This window comes from Symphalangus syndactylus, chromosome 6, assembly GCF_028878055.3.
Source record: "Symphalangus syndactylus isolate Jambi chromosome 6, NHGRI_mSymSyn1-v2.1_pri, whole genome shotgun sequence".
NCBI lineage: Eukaryota > Metazoa > Chordata > Mammalia > Primates > Hylobatidae > Symphalangus > Symphalangus syndactylus.
Window position 1 is genome coordinate 41,386,083 of NC_072428.2, and position 26,836 is coordinate 41,412,918.

Sequence of the window (26,836 nt, forward strand, 5' to 3'; positions counted from 1 at the left end):
CCAAAGCCTGAAGACAGCAAAGCCTAAGGCTGTGAGACAGCAAAGATAGCAACCCACCCCTCCCACTGGGAGTTCTGTCCCAGGGAGTTGCAGAGCTGCTACTGGCTTGATAGCCTGGAGGTAAGGGTAGATGGAGACCCAGGCCAGGAGGACCTGCCTGGTAAAGAGATCTGAGATTGGAAACCCATGTAACAAACAGTCTGGCCACTTTTCTGTAGGACTGCTGCAGTATGCTGGGGGTACACTCCAGTCCCTAGTCACCTTGGTTTATCTAGCATCTGAAGGTATCAACAGTGAAGGGTGTGAAACAGCAAAGATGGCAGTCCCCCTATCCCTCTGGGAGTTCCATCCCAGGGAGGTTTGAAACTGCTGCTGGCCAGAAAACACCAGCAGAGATGGCTGGACACCCTAGTTGGGAGGTCCCACCCAGTGAGGAGGAACAGGATTGAGCACCTGTGTAAAAAAGCAGTCTGGCCACTTTTTTGTAGAACAGTTGGGCTGTGTTGGGGGTCTGCTGCAGCCCCCAGTCACTTTGGACTCTCCAAATCCCAAAGGCAACAATGGTTAAGGCTGCAAAACAGCAAAGATGGCAGCTTGCCCCTCCCTCTGGGAACTCCATCCCAGCAAAGTTTGAAACTGTTGCTGGACAGAAAACACTAGCAGGGGTGGTTGTAGACCTTGGTCACAAAATTCTGCCCAGTGAAAAGAAATGAGATCTGGGACCCATGTGAAAAAGCAGTCTAGCTGCTTTCCCATAGAGCTACTGTGCTGTGGTGAGAGATGGCTCCAGTACCTAGTCACCTTGGACTTCCTAGAGCCAGAAGGCAACAATGGCTAAGGCTGTGAAACAGCAAAGATGGCGGCCTGTCCCTTCCCCTGGGAGCACCATCCCAGGAAGGCTCGGAACCACTGCCAGCTGAAAAACAGTGGCAAGTGTGGCTGGTTACCTTGGTTGGGAGGTCCTGCCCAGTGAGGAGAAGAGGGGTCAGGGACCCACATAAAAAAGCAAGCTGGCTGCATTTTTGTAGGGTGGTTACACTGAAGGCAACAATGGCTAAGGCTGCAAAACAGCAAAGATGGTAGCCTACCCTCCCTCTGGGAGCTCCATCAACACTGCTACCAGTGGCTGGCTGGAGTTCCAAGCTAGTGGTCTTATCCTGCAAGGTGCTGTGGACATGGGACCTGCAGACCATTGCTGCTCAGCCCCTTGAATTCAGCTACTTCTTAGGGGTCTGTATGGGGGTCTAACCTCCTACTTTGCCAAGTTGCAGCTGCTTTTGCCTAGAAGCCCAAGTATCTATAGCTCCTGGGGCTCTGCATGTGCCTGAGAAGCTACTCTGCCAAGATGCCACAGAGCTCTGCATATCAGACTGCAAGCCCTGGTGCAGTGGGTTTACGAGGAGGGTCTCCTGACCTAAGGGTTGCAAAGACCTATGGGAGAAGCATGGGTCCCCAGGGTTGCTCACTTACTCATGCTTCCCTGGGCGAGGGAGGCTCCCCTGGCTCCATGTCACTCCCAGGTGGGCAGTCATCCTGCCTTGCTTTTCTACATTCTCTGTGGGTTGTTTTCTTGATGAATCCCAATGTGTGTACATGGATGTTTCAGTTGAACGTGCTGTATGTACCCACCCCTTCTATTTCTCTCCATGACAGCAGTGCACATTAGCTGCTTCTAGTTGGCTATTTTGGCCAGCCTCTTATTTTGTTTCTGGATCTGGGTGCTGATTATATGATAATTACATGATATAAGCTCAATATGTAGAGTTTTGTTTGTTTTTTTGTAAAAAGAGATCTTGGCCAGGCACAACAGCTCATACCTATAATCCTAGTGTTTTGGGAGGCCAAGGCGGGAGGATCACTTGAAGCCAAAAGTTTGGGACTAGCCTGGGCAACAGAGCGAGTTCTCATCTCTACAAAAAAATTTTTTTTTTAATTAGCCGGGCATGGTGGCCCATGCCTGTAGTCCCAACTACTCAGAAGACTGAGGAGGGAGGACTGCTTGAGCCCAGGAGTTGAAAGCTGCAGTGAGCCATGATTGTGCCACTGTACTCTCTAGCTTGGGTAACAGAGTAAGACCCTGTCTCAAAAAAAAAAAAAAAAATTCTTAAGAGTAATCATTGGACTTGAGTTTCAGAAAACTAGGTTCAAATCCTGATTTTCATACTTAATAATGGCAAGCTTTCTCCCCTGTAAAATTTGGATAATAATGCCTATCTTACAAGATGTTATACATAATAGGTGATTAATAAATGTCAGTATAATCTCAACTTAATACAATGAATATACCAATCATTAATTGATTAGATGATGATCTGTAAGTATTACTGTTTAGAAAATATGATTTTTTCCAAATGAAAAACATTTAGTCTAAGAAGTTAAATTTAGACTATTCAAGTATTCTTGGTAAGTTAAGGCAATAACTACAATGATATTCTAAAATAGCAGTTAATCTAAAACTTGTTTGCACTTGAGGTATATTACATAATTTACTTTTTAGTGATATGAACTCCTAATAACTATTATCTTACAGATAATAATAAAAACAGGTGAGGTAAATGAAGCATTTCTTTTCTAAAGATGTCCACAACACTATCTCTTGTCCCAAACACTTTTCTGAAATGTATTCTTGTCACTCCTCGATCAAGACAGAGCATTTATTTACCAACCCTCTGGAATCTCAACAGGCCTCATGACTTCTCTGATTAACAGAATATGGCAGAAGTGACACTCTGTTCTGAGTTCAGCCATTAACTGAACTGGTAGTTTCCACTTCCTACTCTCTTGGAATGCTGCCAACAAACTGGGAGAAGCCCATGGAGGGGTCATATTTAGATGGACTGGTCAATAGCTAACAGGCACATGAGTAATCCATCTTGGAAATTCTGCCCAATCAATCCTTCAGATAACTGCTTCCCCAACCAATATCTGACTGCAATTTCATCAAAGTCCTCAGGTGAGAATCTCCCAGTTGAGGCTAGTCCACCCAAAGAAATATGACACTTAATAAATTATTGTTCTTTTTAAAAACTTTGAGTATAAATTACATACCATTAAAATCTACTCATTGTAAAATGCCTTAGTTCAGGCTGCTATAATTGGATACTACAGACTGAGTGGCATATAAAAAAATAGGAATTTATTTCTCACAGTTAGGGAAGCTGGACGTCTGATATCAGGGTGCCAGCCTGGCCAAGTTCCAGTGAGGGCTCTCTTCCAGGTTGCAGACTACTGATTTCACATTGCATCCTCACACAGTGGGAAAGACGGCTAGAGAGTTCACTGGGGTTCTTTTATAAGGGAACTAATCCCATTCATGAAGGATCCACCTTCATGACCTAATTACCTCCCAAAGGCCTTACCTCCCAATACCATCATATTGGGGTATAGGATTTTGACACATGAATTTTTGGAGGAACACAAACATCCAGCCCATAAGTGTATAATTTAATGATCTTAGTATATTTGCAGTTATCAACAATCATTACAATCCAATTTTAGAACATTCTCAACACCTCCACCCAAAATATTCCTTCATGCCTATTTATAGTTAATCCCTATTCTCACTTTATGTGACAACTGTTCTGATTATTGTCTCTATAAATTTGTCTTTCAAGAATTTCATATAAATGTAATCATATAATATATGATCTTTTGAGCCTGGCTTATTTCACTTAGAATAATGTTTTGAAGTTCATCTATGTTGCAGCATGTATCAGAAGTTTATTCCTTTAATTGCTGAACTGAATTCCATTGTAATGATATACAAAAAAAAAAAAAAAGAATGAGTTGGGAAGTGTTCCCTGCTCTTCTATTTTTTGGAAGAGTTTGTGAAGAATTAGTCTTTTTATTTTATTTTATTTTATTTGTTAACAATCCTTTAAAATGTAAAAAACAAAAAACTACTAAATTGCACACTTTAAAAGGGTAAGTTTTATGGTATGTAAAGGGACTGAGAAGAGCCTATAATCCCTGAAAATGCTTATCTATTTTTGGTTTAACTTTTTTCTTAGGGTACAACACTTTAGAGTTTATCAAGTTATCCATACCATGGCAAGCCTTCAACTCCAGTCTCTGTCTTCCCAGTCCCATGAAGCTGCTAATAAAATTGCTCATCCTATCAGTCATTGGTCTCTGTGGAATTGGCATACACTCTTTTGATAGCCCCAAACTCCAGGCTCACTTTCTTGGAGTTCTATCTTCCAACAGATCTTGTACTGGTGATTCATAAGATTTTTTTAATTCTTCAATGGTTTCAAGTAGATTTTTTTTTTTTAAATAATTCGTCCACCTTTTCTAGCTGCCCTCAGGGGAAATGTTGGTCTGAGTTACTTAGTTAACTACTACTGGTAGTTTGAGTCATCAAATTTTAAGGTTATAAAACAACTATAATTTCATCAACATAATATTTCTTGTATGAGGATATAAAATATTTCAGAATGATATAATTAACCACACTTTAAAACCACTCCTCTTTATGCCATAAAAAATTTATGCAAAATCTTTTGGATTTAGATTGTGCAGTACAAATTTCAATGTTTAATATAAATAATTCCACTATTTATAAACAATAGACATAACCTAAGAAGACTACATTCATTTGTATGGGACATTTTTATTCTTTGAATTACTTTCACCATCTATTATTTATAATTTGTTCTAAATAAGTCCTCTGTGAAGTGGGTAAAAAATAATAATCTTCATTTTAAAGATGGATAAACTGAAGTTAAACTCATTCATTTTCCCATTCTAAAAATCACTGTAAGAAATTTCTCTTAAACTCAAATACATATGACTTTTGTAATCTCACCTGATTTTCCACTGCAGCAATCTGTACCATCTGATTCAGATGTTGAAACATATTTCAGCATTTGATGTCCACAGCTTATAGAATAAAATAGATAAATACATATGGTAAATGAGGTACAAGTTTTTTACCTGAACACAATTAGAAAATCTGTTTAATTTTTAACCAAGATCCCAACTGCAACACATCCTAATATTCCAGTCTCTCTATAAAGTTAAAAGGCTTTAACCTAGAAAGTATCTGTGTGTCCTTGAAGGAAACAAAATATTTTTGAAAAGTCAACATTGGATCTGAGGTAAACCCTTACTATTAGTAAAGCAGAAATAAGATCAAACACCATTTACTGGGTACTATGAATAGGTACTAAGGTAGTGTATACTAAAATAATTTAATATTTACTAAGATCTTAGGATGGGTAGAATACCATTATATTTGACCTCAGATGGAGACCATTTAATTAAAAAAATTAATAACCACTAAAATGAGAAGATATTTATTTAGAATAAAAACTACTAGATAAATAAGGAAAAGAATATAGGCTGAATCCATCATCTAGTATAACACAGAACTAGAAAACTGGTAATACTTTATTAAAATACAGTAAAGTCCTCAATATTATCAGTAAGTTTTTGAAAACTGACATTTTAAGTGACACAACTTATAGCACATCTTCAAATAATGTCATTTCATTATAACACCGAAAAAAACTATGGTTATTTAGCTTAAAGCTGGAGTTTCCAAGAACCTATCCAAAATGTTGAGGGCTTAACTGTAATCAACATTTTCAAACAGAAATAATAAACAGTTGGGAAACTTACCTGTTACACAGATTGCTATCAGAATTTCTAAGTTGCTGATAAAAATCTGGTGTATTAGGTGCATTGCCCAGAGATCTCTGCAAAATAATGCTTGGCTTATTAAGAAAATCAGCAGTATCAGGAAATTCTATGGGTGATCGATTGGTTAGAGAGCCAGCAGACACTGGTCCATGGTTGGGAGAATTCACAGGACTCAGACTGGACAAAACACCTTTAAAAATTAAAAGAAAGGAGATAGATAAATAAGAATGTATTTATGTGTGTATGTTTATTAAATATATTTGTGTTTCTATGGATTTTTTCCTTATTTAAAAAAAGTAGATTATTTACAAATAGATAATAAATTCCTGCATGGGGCCTCACGATATTCTAGAAACTTAAGCAATATTTGCCATATTTGTCATGATCAATGGCTGTTGGGTAAACACCCCTTGTTGGGTAAATATCTACATTTATACTAGGTAAATGTGAACAGTATGACTAAAACATACATACTGCATGGCAGAAATTTTCCTAATTCCTATTGGTCTTTAACTTTCACCTATGTGTCCCTATCAGATTGATTATTCACAAGAGCAAAGCATCTCTACCAAATTTTATTGAATTATTTTCAATTCAATAAAATTAAATTTTATTTAAATTCTCTTTTTTGTGTGTGTGAGATGGGGTCTCATTCCATTGCCCAGGCTGGAGTCCAGTGGCACGATCATGGCTCACTGGAGACTCAACCTCCTGGGCTCAACTGATCCTCTGGCCTTGGAGACTACAGTCACAGGCCACCGTGCCCAGCTAATTTATGTATTTTTCTGTAGAGACAGGGTTTCAAGATGTTGCCCAGGCTGGTCTCAAACACCTGGGCTTAAGTGATCCTCCTGCCTCAGCCTCCCAAAATGCTGGGATTACAAGCTTAAGCCACTGCATCTGGCCAAAGAACTAAAATTGTTTTTTTTTTTTTTTTTATTATACTTTAAGTTCTAAGGTACATGTGCACAACGTGCAGGTTTGTTACATATGTATACATGTGCCATGTTGGTGTGCTGCACCCATTAACTCATCATTTACATTAGGTATATCTCCTAATGCTATCCCTCCTCCCTCCCCTCACCCCACTATAGGCCCCAGTGTGTGATGTTCCCCACCCTGTGTCCAAGTGTTCTCATTGTTCAATTCCCACCTATGAGTGAGAACATGTGGTGTTTGGTTTTCTGTCCTTGCGATAGCTTGCTCAGAATGATGGTTTCCAGCTTCATCCATGTCCCTACAAAGGACATGAACTCATCATTTTTTATGGCTGCATAGTATTCCATGGTGTATATGTGCCACATTTTCTTAATCCAGTCTATCATTGATGGACATTTGGGTTGGTTCCAAGTCTTTGCTATTGTGAATAGTGCCGCAATAAACATAGGTGTGCATGTGTCTTTACAGCAGCATGACTTATAATCCTTTGGGTATATACCCAGTAATGGGATGGCTGGGTCAAATGGTATTTCTAGTTCTAGATCCTTGAGGAATCGCCACACTGTTTTCCACAATGGCTGAACTAGTTTATAGTCCCACCAACAGTGTAAAAGTAAGAACTAAAATTCTTAATAGCATTTAAACAAGTTGAAAATAACATCATATGCTAATGCAATGTCAGATCGCTTTAAAAATTACATGAAAATATTTCCAGCTCATTCATTCATTCAACAAATATTTAGAGCTTACCATATGCTGGAAAATATACTGGTTTTCACAATGGAGAAAAAGATACCATCCCTGAAATTCAATGAAGCTAGAGTGTAGTGAAGAATACAAACAAGTGCTAAGTGCTTAATAAGGGAACAAAACAGAGTGCTTCAGGAACACATAAGATGAGTCTATAATTCTGTCTATTTATTCCAGAAACCTTTGCTGAGTGCCTCAAACTAAAGCAGTGTGGATATATCTGGAAAGAGGCAGGCAGATATAGAACCTTATTTGAAAATAAAGACCCAAGTAAAGTCTCATTCAGAAAGGAAAACAATTAACAGTCATTAAGGAGCTACAATATTTTCAGGCATAGTGGTAAACACTTATAGATGTGTGCGATGGTGTCAACTTGGTTACGGTGCTCAGTTATTTATTCAAACACTAGTATATATGTTGTTGTGAAGATATTTTTCAGATGTGATTAACATTTAAATCGATAAACTTTGAGTAAAGCAGATTAATTTCCATAACATGGGTGGGTCTCATCCAATTAGCTTAGGGCCCTACGAGAAAAGACTGAGGTCTCACAAAGAGGAAAAAATTTTATCTCAGGTTCAAGACTGCAACATTAACCCTGCTGGAATTTTCAGCCTGCCAGCCTGTCCTGAAAATTTCCTACTTGCTTGCCTTGCAAGCCCTCATAACTGTGTGAGCCAATCCCTTAAAACAAACTTTCTCTCTCTCTCTTTCTCTGCGTGTGTATGTGTGTATAAATATAATGTTCTTTATCTTTTGCCAATCTGATGGTAAATAAAAGAGCATTGTACCTTTATTTTTTAATTTCCTCATTACTAATAAGGTTAAGCACATTTCATGTTTATATGCCATTTGTATAGTTTTTTTTCTGAAATGCTCTTTCAAGTCTTTTGCTAATTTTTCTGTTGGCTTGTGGTGATGGATATACTCTAAGGTAGTCCCATTAACCCTTGCCCCCTGATGTTCATGTCTTTGTGTAGAAAACACCTGTGACTAGCTTCTTATCAAAAGAAACATGACAGGATGTCACCCCTATGATTATGTTTCATTATGAATTCCATCTTGCTAGAGACTCACTCCAGAGATTCTCCTTGCTAGCTCCATGAAGTAAACAGCCATACTGAGGAAGACCATGTGACAAAAAACTATGGGCAGCCTCTACGAACTGTGGGTGGCCTCCAGCCAATAGCCATCAAGAACCCAGAGGCATCAAGAATCTACAACCAACGGAAATGAATTCTGAATAGACAACCTGAATGAGCTTGGCAGCCGATTCATTCCCAGCTGATTCTCAAGATGAGAACAAGGTAGAGGCAACATCTTGTTTCCAGACTTATGACACCTTAAGCACAGGACTCAGCTGTGTGTGGACTCTTGCACAAAAGCTGCTACATTTGTTGTAATCTGATATGCAGCAACAGAAAATGAATAGTTGTCCATAATTCTTCCACTGACAAAGTTCTTTATACAGCTGAATTCTAGTTCCTTCTCAGATGTTATTACTATTTTCAATTCTTTTTATATGACTTTTTTTTTTTTTTGAGACGGAGTCTCGCTCTGTTGCCCAGGCTGGAGTGCAGTGGTGCAATCTCGGCTCACTGCAAGCTCCGCCTCCCGGGTTCACGCCATTCTCCTGTCTCAGCCTCTCCAAGTAGCTGGGACTACCGGCGCCCGCCACCACGCCCGGCTAATTTTTTTTTTTGTATTTTTAGTAGAGACGGGGTTTCATCGTGGTCTCGATCTCCTGACCTCGTGATCCGCCCGCCTCGGCCTCCCAAAGTGCTGGGATTACAAGCATGAGCCACCGCGCCCGGCTATGACTTTTTTTTTTTTTGATGGAGTCTCACTCTATCGCCCAGGCTGGAGTGCAGTGGTGCACTCTGGGCTCACTGCAGCCTCTGTCTCCTGGGTTCAAGCAATTCTCCTGCCTCAGCCTCCCAAATAGCTGGGATTACAGGCACCTGCCACTACACCTGGCTTTTTTTTTTTTTTTTGAGACGGAGTCTCGCTCAGTCGCCCAGGATGGAGTGCAGTGGTGTGATCTCAGCTCACTGCAAGCTCTGCCTCCCAGGTTCTTGCCATTCTCCTGCCTCAGCCTCCCGAGTAGCTGGGACTACAGGTGCCCGACACCACGCCCAGCTATTTTTTGTGTGTTTTTAGTAGAGATGGGGTCTTACCATGTTGACCAGGCTGGCCTCAAACTCCTGACCTCAAATGATCCACCAGCCTCGGCCTCCCAAAGTGCTGAGATTACAGGCGCGAGCCACCACGCCTGGCCTTTACATGACTTTTTTCAATAAAGAGGTTATTAATTTTCATGTAGTCAAATTTATTCATCTAATCCCATATGGCAAGTGTTTTTATGTCTTGTTACGGAAATTTTTCCCTAAAGTCATGGAGTATAGCAGCACTGCATATTTTTTATTAAATTTATCTCTAGGTAATTGGTGGCTTTCGATGCTGTGGTAAATGGTGTTTTAAATTTCATTTTCAACCATTTTTTGATAGTATAGAGTAATACAATTAATTTTTCTGTACAATTAAAATATTGCAAAATTTACTTATTAATTCTGTTACTATATTTTTAGAGCCTTCCAGGTTTTCTATATATACAACATGGTAATCTGCAAATAAAGAAAAGGGTTTATATCTTCCTTTCCAATATTTATTCCTTTTCTTTATCTTGTCCTCATTCATTGTCTAGAAATTACAGGATAATGTTGGAGACAAGTGTTTACAGTGAACATCTTTATTTTGTTTCCAAAGTCTGAAGAAAAATGTTTAGTATTTCATTATGCATTATGTTTGAAAAAAATTTTTGATAGATACTTTATCAGATTAAAAATGTCCCCTCTATTCCCAATTTGCTTATAATTTTTTATCATAATTATCAAATTTATCAAATGAACATACATGAAAAGCTTTCTCTGTACCAATTAAGATGACCATATGATTATTCTCTTTTATTCTATTAATACAGTGCATTTTCAAAGGTTAAACAGACTTTATATTCCTGTAATAATACTTCCCAACATGGACATTATGGTATTATCATTTTAATATATTACTCAATTATATGTGTAACTTTTTGTTTAGGATTTTTGTATCTATATTCACAAGAGATGTTGGCCTCTAATTTTCTTGTAATATCCTTGTCAGGTTTCAATATTAGGGTTATGCTGGCCTCATAAAAAATTGGTGTTTCCTCTTTCCCTTTTCAGTGAAAGAGTTGTGTGAGATTGTGGTAAGCAGAATAATCACCCCCAAAGATGTCCATATCCTAAACCACAGAACCTATATGTTAGATTGCATGGCAAAGGGATATTTAAATTGCAAATGGCCTTAAGGTTGCTGATCAGCTAACCTTGAGATGGGGAGATTATCCTGGATCATCCAGTTGTGCTCAATGTAGTGACAAGGGTTGTTGTCATTATGAGAGTCACACACGGCTGAGTCCTATGCCTAAGTAAAAGAGAGGCAGACATAAAAGAGCCAGAGAGATGGCAGCATCAGGATTCAGACTGACATTGCTGGCAATGAAGATGGAGTAATGGGGCCATGGGCCAGAAATCCAGGCAGGCAAGCTCTAGGAAGGCCTCTGGAAACTGGAAAATGCAAAGAAAATGGATTACCCCCTAAAGCCTCCAGAATAAACAGCCCTGCTGACACCTTGCTTTGGGCCCAATGAGATCAATTTTAAACTTCTGACCTCCAGAATTATAAGAATAAAGTTGTGTTATTTAAGTCACTAAGCATATGGTAATTTGATACAGTAGTGTCTTAGTCCATTTGGATTGCTATAACAAAATACCATAGACTAGGTATTTTATAAATAAGAGAAATTTATTTCTCACAGTTCTGGAGGCTGGGAAGTGCAAGATCAAGGCACTGGCAGATGTGGTGTCTGATGATGGCCCACTTCCTGGTTCACTGACGGCCATGTTCTTGTGTCCTCACATGGTGGAAGGGATTAGAGAGCTCTTTGAGGTCTATTTTATAAGGCACTCATCCCATTCATGAAGAGTCCACTCACATGACCTAATCACCTTCCAAAGGCCCCAGCTCCAAATACCATCACACTGAGGATTAGGTTTCAACACATGAATTGGGGTGTGAGTGAGGGGATATGAATATGCAGTTTACAGCAAGCAGCTATAGAATACTAAGACATTGGATATAATCTTTCATAACAACATTTTCATTAAATATTGGTAAGAATTTACCAGTAAAGTCATCTGGACCTACAATTTTATTTGTAGGAAGGTTTTTAACTACAGGTTTAATTTCGTTAGAAGATATGACTCTTCAGATTTTTTATCATTTTTGTATCAGTGTAATCTTTTTGTATCAGTGTCATGTTTTCTTCTTTCTTTTGGTTTACTTTGCTATTAAACTTATAGCTTCTTAAAATGTAAGCTTAACTGATTTTTAATTTTTCTCTTTTTTTGCTATAAATTTCCCAAGAAAGCACTGCTTTAGCTTCTTCCCACATTTTAATAAGTCCTATTTTCATTATTATTCAGCTCAAAATATTTTCTAATTTTCATTGTTTTTTCTTCTTTGACCCATAGGTTATTTATAATTTGGGGATTTTCTGCAGATCTATTGATAGATGTTTTTAAATCTAATTCCACTGTGGTGACAGAACATGCTTACGTGTTTTTTAAACAGCCTTTTAAGATACCATTCACATACCATAAAATTTACTATTTTAAATTGTACAATTCAGTGAATTTTAGAAATCCACAGAGTTGTGCAACTATCACCACTATCTAATTCTGCAGTATTTCCATAAACTCAAAAAGAAACCCTAGACCCATTAGCAGTCATTCCCTATTCCTGTCCCTCCTACCCATAGTCACAGGTGACCACTGTCTTAGTTCATTCAAGCTGCTATAAAAAAATACTTTAGTTTGGGTAATTTGTAAACAACAGAAATTGGCTGCTCACAGTTTTGGAGGCCGGGAAGTCCAAGACCAAGGTGCCAGCAGACTTGATGTCTGATGAGGGCTCAGTTTCTGCCTCACAGATGGTATTTTTTTTCACTGTATCCTCACATGGCTGACAGGATAGCCAGCTCCCTCAGACCTCTTTTATAAGGGCACTAATCTCATTCACAAAGGCTCCAACCTCATGCCTAGTCATCTCCAAAAGGCCACATCTCTTCATACTGTTTCATTGGGGATTAGGTTTCAACATGTGAATTTTGAAGGTACACAAGCGTTAAAACCATAGCAACCACTAATATACTTTGTCTACCTATAGATCTGTCCATTTTAGACATTTTATATGAGTAGATTTGTACAATTTGTAGTCTTTTGTGATGCCTTATTTAACTTAGCATGTTTTCAGTAGCATATGAATACTACTCCATTTCATTTTTGTGACAAAAAATATTCTACTGTATGGTTAAGCCACGTTTTGTTTAACCATTTATTGATAGCCATTTAGGTTGTTTCTAATTTTGGCTATTATGAATAATGCTGCTATACACATTTATGCACAAGGTTTTGTGTGGACCTATGGTTTCACTTCTCTTGGATATATATCAAGAAGTAGAATTTCTGGGTCATATGGTAACTTCATGTTTAAAATTTGAGAAACTGCCAAATTGAATTTCATTGAATAGAAATATCTCTATGCCAGTACCATACTATCTAAATTACTGTAGCCTGGTAGTAAGTTTTAAAATTTGAAAGTGGAAGTCCTCATATTTTTTCTTCTTTTTTATTAAAGAACTGTTTTGGCTATTCTGGGACTCTTGCGTTTCTATACGAATTTTAGCATCAGACTATCAATTTTGGCAAAGCTGAAATTTTGATAAGGATTGTATCAAATCTAGTGCAATTCAAAGAATATTGCCATCTTAATAATATTAAGTCTTCTGATCCTTAAACGTGGCATGTCTTCCAATATATTTAGGTCTTCTTTAATTTCAGCAATATTTTATAGTTTTCATTGTAAAACTCTTGTACTATTTTGCTAAATTTATTTCAAAGATTTTTTAATGCTAACTGTAAATGGAAATATTTTTGTAACTTGAGTTTTGGATTCCTTAATGTTAGCATATAGAAATAAAATTGATTTTGTATATCCTGCCACATTGATAAACTTATTTATTGGTGATAATAGGTTTCAGTGAATTTCTTAGGATTTTATATATACAAGCTCATGCCATCTACAAATACAGTTTTACTTTTTCCTTTTATTCCTTCTTACCTAATTGCCCTGGCTAGAACCTCTAATCCAATATTGAGTAAAAGTAGCCTTACTTTATAATTATTAAAACAATGTTACAATTTTGTTTTATACTAAGTCCAAAATCCAATCCACTTCAGGGATAATTTCTGTTGGTTACCTTTTCCTTGGGTACATGTCAAAAATTTCTTGTATCTTTGCATGTTTCATATATTTTTGTTGAAAATTGTACATTTTACATAAAATACTGTAACAGCTTTGATATCAGATCCTTCCAACACCAAAGGTTTATTATGTTGCCGGTTTTGTGTTTGTTTTCTTCTTTCTGATTATTTGTTTAGTGACTTACCTGAACTAATTGTGTAGATTCTGTTTCTCCTGCAATGTGTAGTTACTTAGTTCTCTGTTAGCTTTTTCTCTTAAGTTTTTGTTTATATTTTTAAGCATGGTTTCCTAGAAGTCATCCCTGGGGGGATCAGTATAATTTGGACATCAACCAATGAACAGTCAGAAGATTACTTTTTTTTTTTTTTTTTTGAGACGAAGTCTCACTTTGTCGCCCAGGCTCAAGTGCAGTGGCACAATCTCGGCTCACTGCAATCTCTGTCTCCCGGGTTCAAGAGATTCTCGTGCCTCAATCTCCCAAGTAGCTGGGATTACAGGCGCCCACCACTACGTCTGGCTAATTTTTGTATTTTGTATTTTTGAATTTTGTAGAGATGGGGTTTCACCATGTTGGCCAGGTTGGTCTCAAACTCCTGACCTCAGGTGATCCACCCATCTGAGCCTCCCAAAGTGCTGGGATTACAAGTGTGAGTCACAGTGCTCAGCCTAACCTTTGTCTTTTAATTGGAGTGTAAAGTCCAATTTTTGTTGAAAACTTGACATTTCAGATAATATATTGACAACTCTAGTCAGATCCCTTCCTCTACTCCAAAGGTGTATATTTAATGTAATAAAGTGTGTTTAATCCACCATGCTGCTATTTATTTTTTGTGTTTCTTCTGTATTTGCTTTTCTTTTCTCAGATTCTTTTGAATTATTCAAGCTTTTTTTTAATCATGACATTTTACCTCTTTATAAGCTTTTTAGTTATATCTTTTTCTACTGGTCTTTTAATTGGCCCCCTGGATATTACAATGTTCATCTTTGAATATTAGTTTCTCTTCAATTAGAACTTTTTACTGTTTTTCATGCATTGCTAGTACCTTAAGACAAATTTAATTCCATTTACCCCTTGACTACCCTTTATGCTATTGTTGTCATATATTTGACTTTTATGTATTTCATAAATGCTAAAAGAAAGTTATTATTGTGTTTACTCATCAATTTTTTTATTATTATTATACTTTAAGTTCTAGGGTACATGTGCACAACATGCAGGTTTGCTACATAGGTATACACGTGCCATGGTGGTTTGCTGCATGCATCAACTCGTCATATACATTAGGTATTTCTCCTAACGCTATCCCTCCCCCAGCCCCCCACCCTCGGACTGGTCCCAGTGTGTGATGTTCCCTTCCCTGTGTCCATGTGTTCTCATTGTTCAACTCCCACTTATGAGTGAGAACATGCGGTGTTTAGTTTTCTGTTCTTGTGATGGTTTGCTGAGAATGATGGTTTCCAGCTTCATCCATGTTCCTGCAGAGGACATGAACTCATCCTTTTTTATGGCTGCATAGTATTCCATGGTATATATGTGCCACATTTTCTTTATTCAGTCTATTATTGATGGACATTTGGGTTGGTTCCAAGTCTTTGCTATTGTGAACAGTGCCACAATAAACATACTTGTGCATGTGTCTTTATACTAGCATGATTTTTTTTTTTTTTTTTTTTTGAGACAGAGTCTCGCTCTGTCGCCCAGGCTGGAGTGCAGTGGCACAATCTCGGCTCACTGCAAGCTCCGCCTTCCAGGTTCACACCATTCTCCTGCCTCAGCCTCCCGAGTAGCTGCAACTACAGGCGCCCACCACCACGCCCAGCTAATTTTTTTTTTTGTATTTTTAGTAGAGACGGGGTTTCACCATGGTCTTGATCTCCTGACCTCGTGATCTGCCTGCCTTGGCCTCCCAAAGTGCTGGGATTACAAGCATGCACCACCGCGCCCAGCCGCATGATTTATAATCCTCTGCGTATATACCCAGTAATGGGATGGCTGGGTCAAATGGTATTTCTTGTTCTAGATCCTTGAGGAATTGCCACACTGTCTTCCACAATGGTTGAACTAATTTACAGTCCCACCAACAGTGTAAAAGCCTTCCTATTTCTCCACATCCTCTCCAGCATCTGTTGTTTCCTGACTTTTTAGTGATTGCCATTCTAACTGGCATGAGATGTTATCCCATTGTGGTTTTGATTTGCATTTCTCTGATGACCAGTGATAATGAGCATTTTTTTCATATGTCTGTTGGCTGCATAAATGTCTTCTTTTGAGAAGTGTCTATTCATATCCTTTGCCCACTTTTTGACCCATCAACATTTTTTAATCCTCACCCATCTATTTAGCCTTACCAGTGCTTTTGGTTTGTTCTTGCAGTTCCATGCTTCAGTCTGGATAATTTTCCTCCTGCCTAAGAAACTTCCTTTACTGAGTCTTAGTAGCACAGGTCTGCCATCTATAAATTCTTTCAGCTTTTGTTTTTTTGAAAAAAATGTACATTTTTCTACTTCTCATCTGATTTACTAAAAGATTTTTTCCAGATTTACTGAGGTATGATGGACAAAAACTACATGTATTCAAGGTGTACAACATAATGACTTGATTTACATTTTTACTGTGAAATGATTATGACAATCAAATCAATTAACATACCCATCACCACAGTTACTGTTGCAGGGGAAGGAGGATACTAAAAAAAATTTTTATTCCAATTTAATTTTTCAAGAATATTTCTTCATTGGATAAAGAATCCTATGTTGTCAAGTTTTATTCTTTCCACACTTTTTCAAATATTCCATTGTCTTTGGAGTTCACAGTTGCTGTTAACAAGTCACTGTCAGTATTATTATTGTTGTTCCTTGAAAAATAAAAACAACCTTGCTTGGTTGCTTTTGAAACTTTTTTCTTTATAATTTGGAGGCTTGATTCATAAATCTAGCTGTGATTTTCTTCTATTTATCCTGCTTGAGGCTCACTGCACTTTATGAATTTGTTGTTTGCTTTCTTTTATTAGTTTTGCGAAATTATTCTGTCCTTTTGTTTCTCTCCATTCCTTCTGGAACTTCAGTCACACATATGTTAGAACTTCTGTGTTCCATATGTCTCTTAAACTTTGTTCTGTTATTTATGTATTTTTCTTCCTCTGTGCTTCGGTTTGAGTATTTTCTATTTCTCTGTCTTCAAGTTCACTACTTTTGTATTCTGTTGTATCCAATCCATTCTTAAACCATTGAATAAGCTTTTAATTTAATCAAGTGCATTTCTCAGTTCTAGACTGTCCATTTCTTTTCTATGTGTTCTAGTTCTCTACTCGAAGTATCCATTCATTTCGGCCATTATTCCTTCTATTTCCTTTTAAACATCATTGTTATTTTAAAGATTGTAAAATACAGCATCAATATCATATGTAGATGTTTTTCTAGTGCCTGCTTTTCTTGATTATCAATAATATTTTCTGATCTCTTCACATGCTTTACAGGTTATTGTGTATAAAAGAATTTTGTAATTGTATATTCCAATCACAAAATTGTACCTATGTAATATCAGCCATAATGTACTTTAAAAGCAGAATATCATTATTGCTTTGCTATTCCTATGTTGTATTTATTAAAATATCTTGCATCCAAGAGTTTTTAATCATTCTATAATCTTTTAATTAAAAAAATTCCTATGATAATGTTTTTCCAGGATGAAGTAAATTTTTTTCTCCATAATTATCATTCTACGAAAAAAAAAATACTCTTTCTTGAAGATTTTCCCTTGTCCTGGGTCTGCAACCACTCAGGTTAGTTAAATAGTTACATATTTTATCTCTGAATCCCTACTGCTTAGCAAAGTACCTGGTACAGAGTAGATGTTCTAAAACTTTACCGAAAGAATTAGCAAACAGTCAATTAGTAGCCAACCCAAACTGCTAAGTCATGTTAACTTATAACACATGAAATTATATTCAAAATTAGCTATAAATGTGTGATGAAAAGTGTTTACACTACCATATACTTTGAGAACCCCCATATTTGAGTCATAAAGAATGATTTCTTACCAGCTCTTCTGAGACCTACATGGTGAGTCAGTGATACAGAAGATGACCTTTGCTTCGGGATAGTCAGTAGATTTGAATTAAAAGGCCCATTTAGATAGCATCCTTGACTAAAAGGGAAAAATAACAGGTTAAAATTTTTAAAAACCAGGAAAAGTTTCATCTTTTCTCCTCATGGTTCTCAATTTAATTAGCAAATATATTCTCATGAATTCAGAGTTTGGGCCTCTAGTGCCTAAGGCCTAAAGCAGAAGTCAGCAAACTTTTTCTGTAAAGAACCAGATGGTAAATACTTTTGGCTATATGTTCTCTATTGCAACTACTCAACTCTGCCGATGTAGCACAAAAGCATCCATAAACTAAAATAAACAAATGGGTATGGTTTTGTTTCAATAAAATTTTACTTACAAAAAAACAGGTGATAGACCAGATTAGGTCGATAGGCTGTAGATTGCTGATCCCTCGGCTAAAGTAGGTTATCACAATTACTTTGAAGGTTTCTTAAAACATAGGCTGCTGGTCTCATCCCCAAGGTTTCTGATTCACTAAGTCTTGGGTGGGGACAGATAACCCACACTTCTAACAAGTTCTTATATGATGGAGTTTCTGATCCAGTGACCTCACTGAGAACTACTGGACTAATGTATAGTTTTTAATTTTTTTCTGTTCCCTGTCCTCACAGGTATTGACAACTTTTATTAGTGTAGGCAAGAAACAAGCAGTAAGCAAATAATACCACCCAATGAACTCATCACCCAATGAACTCATCTCCCTGTCAATGCTCAGTCATTCTTCATATTTTCATTGTGTAAAAATAAGTAATTCAAAACCAAACTTTTGGAACTTTTATTCTGAGCCTTAAAGGAATATGATTTTGGGACCTCAGTCACTAACAGGCAGCTGTAACCTAGGCAGACATAACCTTGATTTCCCTGATTACAGACTAGCTTCTTTTTTCCCCTAACTTACATTGCTTTGCTAAATGTTGCAAAAAACTAAAGGATGTCAGAGAAGACTCCTTCCCTCTTTACCGTCGATCTTCATTATAGATTAACTACCCTTTTTCTTCTCTTACACAAAGACACATTTTCTAAGATGGAATGTTAAATATATTCTTTTAAATTGGAAAAAGAAAACAAACAAGCTGTAACTAATAAAATTGCTGTAACTCAGAAGCCAACTTTGTGTGGAAAATGCTATTCTGCTAAATATCTTTGTTTTCTGCCGATACAAATATGATCTTAACTTTTCAACTTTGAAGCACTGACCCTATTTCTTTGAAGTCTGTGTTTCCTGGATGGACATCCACAGCTTTGTGTTTGAACAAACTCTTTTAAGCTGGACTCTTATCCTTTTGATTATTTCATACTGGCAATTGCCTACATGTGGAGTGGCAAAGACTGGAAAAGAAGAGTAACAGTACCACCCAGGGCAACATTCAAATAGAAAAATCTGTGTGTTCCCGGGCAAGAGGGTTGAACAGAAAGAGCTCTAGTTTGCAGCTCTCAGCAAGAATGATGCAGAAGGTGGGTGATCTCTGCATTTCCAACTGAGGTACCCGATTCATCTCACTGGGACTGGTAAGACAGTGGGTGCAGCCCAAAGACGGTGAGCCGAAGCAGGGTGGGGCATCACCTCACTTGGGAAGGGCAAGAGGTTGGGGAATTTTCTCCCCTATCCAAGGGAAGCTGAGGGACTGTGCCGTGAGGAACAGTGCATTCCAGCCCAGATACCACGCTTTTCCCACAGTCTTTGCAATCCGCAGACCAAGAGATTCCCTCCGGTGCCTGGGTTTCAAGCAAAAAACTGGGCGGCCATTTAGGCAGACACCAAACTAGTTGCCAGAGTTTTTTTGTTGTTGTTGTATTGTTTTTTCCATACCACAGGGGCGCCTGGAACACCAGCAAGACAGAACCCTACACTCCCCCGGAAAGGGGGCTAAAGCCAGGGAGCCAAGTGGTCTGGCTCAGCAGATCTCACCCCCACAGAGCCCAGCAAACTAAGATCCACTGGCTTGAAATTCTCACTGCCAGCACAGCAGCTGTCTGAGATCCACCTGGGATGCTCAAGCTTGGTGGGAGGAGGGGCATCCGCCATTGCTGAGGCTTGAGTAGGCGTTTTACCCTCACAGTATAAACAAAGCAGCCCAAAAGTTTGAACTGGGTGGACCCCACTGCAGTTCAGCAAGGCCACTGAGGCCAGACTGCCAGATTTCTTCTCTCTGGGCAGGGCATCTCTGAAAAAAAGGCAGCAGCCCCAGTCAGGGACTTACAGATAAAACCCCAATCTCCCTGGGACAGACCACATTGGGGAAGGGGTGGCTATGGGTGCAGCTTCAGCAGACTTAACCATCCCTGCCTAATGGCTCTGAACAGAGCAGCGGACGTCTCAGCACAGTGTTCAAACTCTGCTAAGGGTCAGACTGCCTCCTCAAGTGGGTCCCTAACCCCCATGTATCCTGACTGGAAGACACCTCCCAGTAGGGGCCGACAGACACCCCATACAGGAGAGCTCTGGCTGGCATCTGGCAGGTGTCCCTCTGGGACAAAGCTTCCAGAGGAAAGAACAGGCAGTAATGATTGCTGCTCTGCAGCCTCTCCTGGTGACACCCAGGCAAACAGGGTTTGGAGTGGACCTCCAGCAAACTGCAGCAGCCTGGAAGCAAAGGGGCCTGACTGTGAGAAGGAAAACTAACAACAGAAAGCAATAGCACATCCACTCAAAGACCCCATCCGAAGGTCACGAACGTCAAAGACCAAAAGTAGATAAATCCACAAAGATGGGGAGAAACCAGCACAAAAAGGCTGAAAATTCCAAAAAACACAATGCCTCTTCTCCAAATAATCACAACTCCTCACCAGCAGGGGAATAAAACCGCACAGAGAATGAGTTTGATGAACTGACAGAAGTACGCTTCAAGAAGGTGGGTAATAACCAACTAATCCGAGCTAAAGGAGCATGTTCTAACCCAATGCAAGGAAGCTAAGAACCTTGAAAAAAGGTCAGACGAATTGCTAACTAGAATAATCAGGGTAGAGAAGAAAATAAATGACCTGACGGAGCTGAAAAACACAGCACGAGAACTTCGTGAGGCATACACAAGTATCAATAGCCTAATTGATCAAGTGGAAGAAAGGGTATCAGAGATTGAAGATCAACTTGATGAAATAAAGCAAGAAGATTGGAGAAAAAAATCACAAGCATTCTTGTACACCAATCACAGACAAACCGAGAGCCAAATCATGAGTGAACTCCCATTCACAATTGCTTCAAAGAGAATAAAATACCTAGGAATCCAACTTACAAGGGATGTGAAGGACCTCTTCAAGGAGAACTACAAACTACTGCTCAATGAAATAAAAGAGGATACAAACAAATGGAAGAACATTCCATGCTCATGGGTTGGAAGAATCAATATCATGAAAATGGCCATACTGCCCAAGGTAATTTATAGATTCAATGCCATCCCCATCAAGCTACCAATGACTTTCTTCACAGAATTGGAAAAAACTACTTTAAAGTTCATATGGAACCAAAAAAGAGCCCGCATCGCCAAGTCAATCCTAAGCCAAAAGAACAAAGCTGGAGGCATCACGCTACCTGACTTCAAACTATACCACAAGGCTACAGTAACCAAAACAGCATGGTACTGGTACCACAACAGAGACATAGATCAGTGGAACAGAACAGAGCCCTCAGAAATAATGCCGCATATCTACAACTATCTGATCTTTGACAAACCTGACAAAAACAAGCAATGGGGAAAGGATTCCCTATTTAATAAATGGTGCTGGGAAAACTGGCTAGCCATATGTAGAAAGCTGAAACTGGAACCCTTCCTTACACCTTATACAAAAATTAATTCAAGAGGGATTAAAGACTTAAATGTTAGACCTAATACCGTTAAAATCCTACAAGAAAACCTAGGCAATACCATTCAGGACATAGGCGTGGGCAAGGACTTCATGTCTAAAACACCAAAAGCAATGGCAACAAAAGCCAACATTGACAAATGGGATCTATTTAAACTAAAGAGCTTCTGCACAGCAAAAGAAACTACCATCAGGGTGAACAGGCAACCTACAGAATGGGAGAAAATTTTTGCAACCTACTCATCTGACAAAGGGCTAATATCCAGAATCTACAATGAACTCAAACAAATTTACAAGAAAAAAACAACCCCATCAAAAAGTGGGCGAAGGACATGAACAGACACTTCTCAAAAGAAGACATTTATGCAGCCAAAAAACATATGAAAAAATGCTCATCATCACTGGCCATCAGAGAAATGCAAATCAAAACCACAGTGAGATACCATCTCACACCAGTTAGAATGGCCATCATTAAAAAATCAGGAAACAACAGGTGCTGGAGAGGATGTGGAGAAATAGGAACACTTTTACACTGTTGGTGGGACTGTAAACTAGTTCATCCATTGTGGAAGTCAGTGTGGCAATTCCTCAGGGATCTAGAACTAGAAATACTATTTGACCCAGCCATCCCATTACTGGGTATATACCCAAAGGACTATAAATCATGCTGCTATAAAGACACATGCACACGTATGTTTATTGCGGCACTATTCACAATAGCAAAGAGTTGGAACCAACCCAAATGTCCAACAACAATAGACTGGATTAAGAAAATGTGGCACATATACACCATGGAATACTATGCAGCCATAAAAAATGATGAGTTCATGTCCTTTGTAGGGACATGGATGAAGCTGGAAACCATCATTCTCAGTAAACTATCGCAAGGACAAAAAACCAAACACCGCATGTTCTCACTCATAGGTGGGAATTGAACAATGAGAACTCATGGACACAGGAAGGGGAACATCACACTCCAGGGACTGTTGTGGGGTGGGGGGAGGGGGGAGGGACAGCATTAGGAGATATACCTAATGCTAAATGACAAGTTAATGGGTGCAGCAAACCAACATGGCACATGGATACATTTGTAACAAACCTGCACACTGTGCACATGTACCCTAAAACCTAAAGTATAATTAAAAAAAAAAAAAAAAACATAACATCGGAGAAAAATAAATAAATAAATAAATAAATAAATAAATAAAAGAATAAAAAAGAACAAACAAAGTCTCCAAGATATATGGGACTATGTGAAAACACCAAATCTGCGTTTGATTGATGTACCTGAAAGTGACAGGGGGAATGGAGCCAAGTTGGAAAACACTCTTCAGGATATTATCCAAGAGAACGTCCCCAACCTAACAAGACAGGTCAACATTCAAATTCAGGAAATACAGAGAATACCATAATGATACTCCTTAAGAAGAGCAACCCCAAGACACATAATTGTCAGATTCACCGAAGTTGAAATGAAGGAAAAAATGTGAAGGGCAGCCAGAGAGAAAGCTCAGGTTACTCACAAAGGGAAGCCCATCAGACTAACAGCGGATCTCTCAGCAGAAATCCTACAAGCCAGAATGGAATGAGGGCCAATATTCTTTTTTGACATGGAGTCTCTCTCTGTCACCCAGGCTGGAATGCAGTGGCACAATCTCAGCTCACTGCCACGTCCGCCTCCCAGGTTCAAGCAATTCTCCTGCCTCAGCCTCCTCAGTAGTTGTGATTACAGGCGTGCACCACCACGCCCAGCTAACTTTTGTATGTTTATTAGAGACAGGGTTTCACCATGTTGGTCAGGCTGGACTCGAACTCCTGACCTCAAGATCCACCAAAAGAAAAGAATTTTAAACCCAGAATTTCATATCCGGCCAAACTAAGCTTCATAAATGAAGGAGAAATAAAATCCTTTACAGACAAGCAAAGGCTGAGAGATTTTGTCACCACCAGGCCTGCCTTACAAGAGCTCCTGAAGGAAGCACTAAACATGGAAAGGAACAACCAGTACCAGCCACTGCAAAAACATACCAAATTGTAAAGACCATCGACACTACTAAGAAACTGCATCAACTAAAGGGCAAAACAACCAGCTAGAATCATAATGACAGCATCAAATTCACACATATTAACTTTAAACATAAATGGGCTAAATGCCTCAATTGAAATACACAGACTGACAAATTGGATAAAGAGTCAAGACCCATCAGTGTGCTGTATTCAGGAGACCCATCTCACCTGTAAAGACACATCAGGCTCAAAATAAAGCAAGGGAGGAATATTTACCAAGCAAATGGAAAGCAAAAAAAAAAAAAAAAAAAAAAAAAAAAGACAGGAGTTGCAATCCTAATTTCTGATAAAACAGACTTTAAACGAACAAAGATCAAAAGAGACAAAGAAGTGCATTACCTAATGGTAAATGGATCGATGCAAAAGAGCTAACCATCCTAAATATATATGTACCCAATACAAGAGCACCCAGATTCATAAAGCAAGTTCTTAGAGACCTACAAAGAGACTTAGACGCCCACACAATAATAGTGGGAGACTTTAACACCCCACTGTCAATATTAGACAGATCAATGAGACAGAAAATTAGCAAGGATATTCAGGACTTGAACTCAGCTCTGGACCAAGTGGACCTAACAGACATCTACAGAACTCTCCACACCAAATCAACAGAATATACATTCTTCTCAGCACCTCATTGCACTTATTCTAAGATTGACCACATAATTGGAAGTAAAACACTCCTCAGCAAAGGCAAAAGAACAGAAATCATAACAAACAGTCTCTCAGACCACAGTGCAATCAAATTAGAATTCAGGATTAGGAAACTCACTCAAAACCACACAATGACATGGAAAGTGAACAACCTGCTCCTGAATGACTACTGGGTAAATAACAAAATGAAGGCAGAAATAAAGATGTTCTTTGAAACCAATGAGAACAAAGACAAAACATACCAGAATCTCTGGGACACATTTAAGGCAGTACATAAAGGGAAATTTATAGGACTAAATGCCCATAAAAGAAAGCAGGAAAGATCTAAAACTGACACCCTAATGTCACAATTAAAAGAACAAGAGAAGCAAGAGCAAACAAATTCAAAAGCTAGCAGAAGGCAAGAAATAACTAAGATCAGAGCAGAACTGAAGGAGATAGAGACATGAAAAACCCTTCAAAAAATCAACGAATTCAGGAGCTGTTTTTTTTCAAAAGATCAACAAAATATATTGACCACTAGCCAGGCTAATAAGGAAGAATAAGAAAAGAATCAAATAGACACAATAAAAAATGATATAGGGGATATCACCACTGATCCCACAGAAATACAAACTACCATCAGAGAATACTATAAACACCTCTACACAAATAAACTAAAAAATCTAGAAGAAATGGATAAATTCCTGGACACACACACCCTCCCAAGTCTAAACCAGGAAGAAATCGAATCCCTGAACTGACCAATAACAAGTTCTGAAATGGAGGCAGGAATTAATAGCCTACCAACCAAAAAAAGTCCAGGATCAGACAGATTCACAGCTGAATTCTACCATAGGTACAAAGAGGAGCTAGTACCATTCATTCTGAAACTATTCCACTCAATAGAAAAAGAGGAAATCTTCCCTAACTCATTTTATGAAGCCTACATCATCCTGATACCAAAACCTGGAAGAGACACAACAAAAAAAGAAAATTTCAGGCCAATATCCCTGGTGAATATCCATGTGAAAATCCTCAATAAAATACTAGCAAACAGAATCCAGCAGCACATCAAAAAGCTTACTCACCATGATCAAGTAGGCTTCATCCCTGCGATGCAAGGCTGGTTCAACATACACAAATCAATAAGTGTAATCCATCACATAAACAGAACCAATGACAAAAACCACATGATTATCTCAATAGATGCACAAAAGGCCTTTGACAAAATTCAACACCCCTTCAAGCTAAAAACTATCAATGAACTAGGTATCAATGGAATGTATCTCAAAATAATTAGAGCTATTTATGACAAACCCATAAGCAATATCATACTGAATGGGCAAAAACTGGAAGCATTCCTTCTGAAAATTAGCACAAGACAAGGATGCCCTCTCTCACCACTCCTATTCATCATGGTATTGGAAGTTCTGGTCAGGGCAATCAGGCAATTGAAAGAAATAAACGGTATTCAATTAAGAAGAGAGGAAGTCAAATTGTCTCTGTTTGCAGATGACATGATTCAATATTTATAAAACCCCATTGTCTCAGCCCCAAATCTCCATAAGCTGATAAGCAACTTCAGAAAAGTCTCAGGATACAAAATCAATATGCAAAAATCACAAGCATTCCTATACAACAGAAACAGACACACAAGAGAGCCAAATCATGAGTGAACTCCCATTCACAATTGTTATAAAGAGAATAAAATACCTAGGAATCCAACTTAGAAGGGTTGTGAAGGAACTCTTCAAGGAGAACTACAAACTACTGCTCAAGGAATTAAGAGAGGACACAAACAAATGAAAAAACCTTCCATGCTCATGGATAGGAAGAATCAATATCGCAAAAATGGCCATACTGCTCAAAGTGATATATAGATTCAGTGCTATCCCCATCAGGCTACCACTGACTTTCTTCACAGAATTCGAAAAAACTACTTTAAATTTCACATTGAACCAAAAAAGATCCCTCATAGCCAAGACAATCCTAAGCAAAAAGAACAAAGCTGGAGGCATCACGCTACCTGACTTCAAACTATACTGCAAGGCTACAGCAACCAAAACATGCTGTTTGCCTGGGTGTCACCAGGAGAGGCTGCATAACAGCAATCATTACTGCCTGTTCTTTCCTCTGGTACTGGTACCAAACAGATATATAGACCAATGGAATAGAACAGAGGCCTCAGAAATAACACCACACATCTACAACCATCTGATCTTTGACAAACCTGACACAACAAGCAATGGGGAAAGGATTCCCTATTTAATAAACAGTGTTGGGAAAACTGGCTAGCCATATGCAGAAAACAGAAACTGGACCCCTTTCTTACACCTTATACAAAAATTAACTGAAGATGGATTAAAGACTTAAACATAAGACCTAAAACCACAAAAATCTTAGAAGAAAACCTAGGCAATACCATTCAGGACATGGGCATGGGCAAAGACTTCATGTCTAAAACACCAAAAGCAATGGCAACAAAAGCCAACATTGACCAATGCAATCTAATTAAAGAGCTTCTGCACA

General features: G+C 38.4%; 1 protein-coding gene and 1 long non-coding RNA gene across 7 annotated transcripts in view; one reads left to right on the plus strand and one right to left on the minus strand.

Annotated features, from left to right (window-relative positions):
- The window catches only part of LOC129484389 (uncharacterized), a 32,568-nt gene extending 23,968 nt beyond the window's left edge, over positions 1 to 8,600 (plus strand). The window contains exon 3 of the long non-coding RNA XR_008658430.2: positions 8,431 to 8,600. This is a non-coding gene — a long non-coding RNA (uncharacterized lncRNA). The remainder of the gene's footprint in view (positions 1 to 8,430) is intronic.
- PDE3B (phosphodiesterase 3B) overlaps positions 1 to 26,836 on the minus strand; it is a 231,252-nt gene that overhangs the window by 42,444 nt on the left and 161,972 nt on the right. For all 6 annotated transcript variants that reach the window (XM_055282322.2, XM_055282324.2, XM_063641062.1 and 3 more), the window contains exons 5-7: positions 17,736 to 17,842; positions 5,623 to 5,833; positions 4,808 to 4,881 (exon numbers count right to left, since the gene is read on the minus strand). In XM_055282322.2, coding sequence (XP_055138297.1) covers positions 4,808 to 4,881; positions 5,623 to 5,833; positions 17,736 to 17,842 — 392 coding nt within the window. The remainder of the gene's footprint in view (positions 1 to 4,807; positions 4,882 to 5,622; positions 5,834 to 17,735; positions 17,843 to 26,836) is intronic.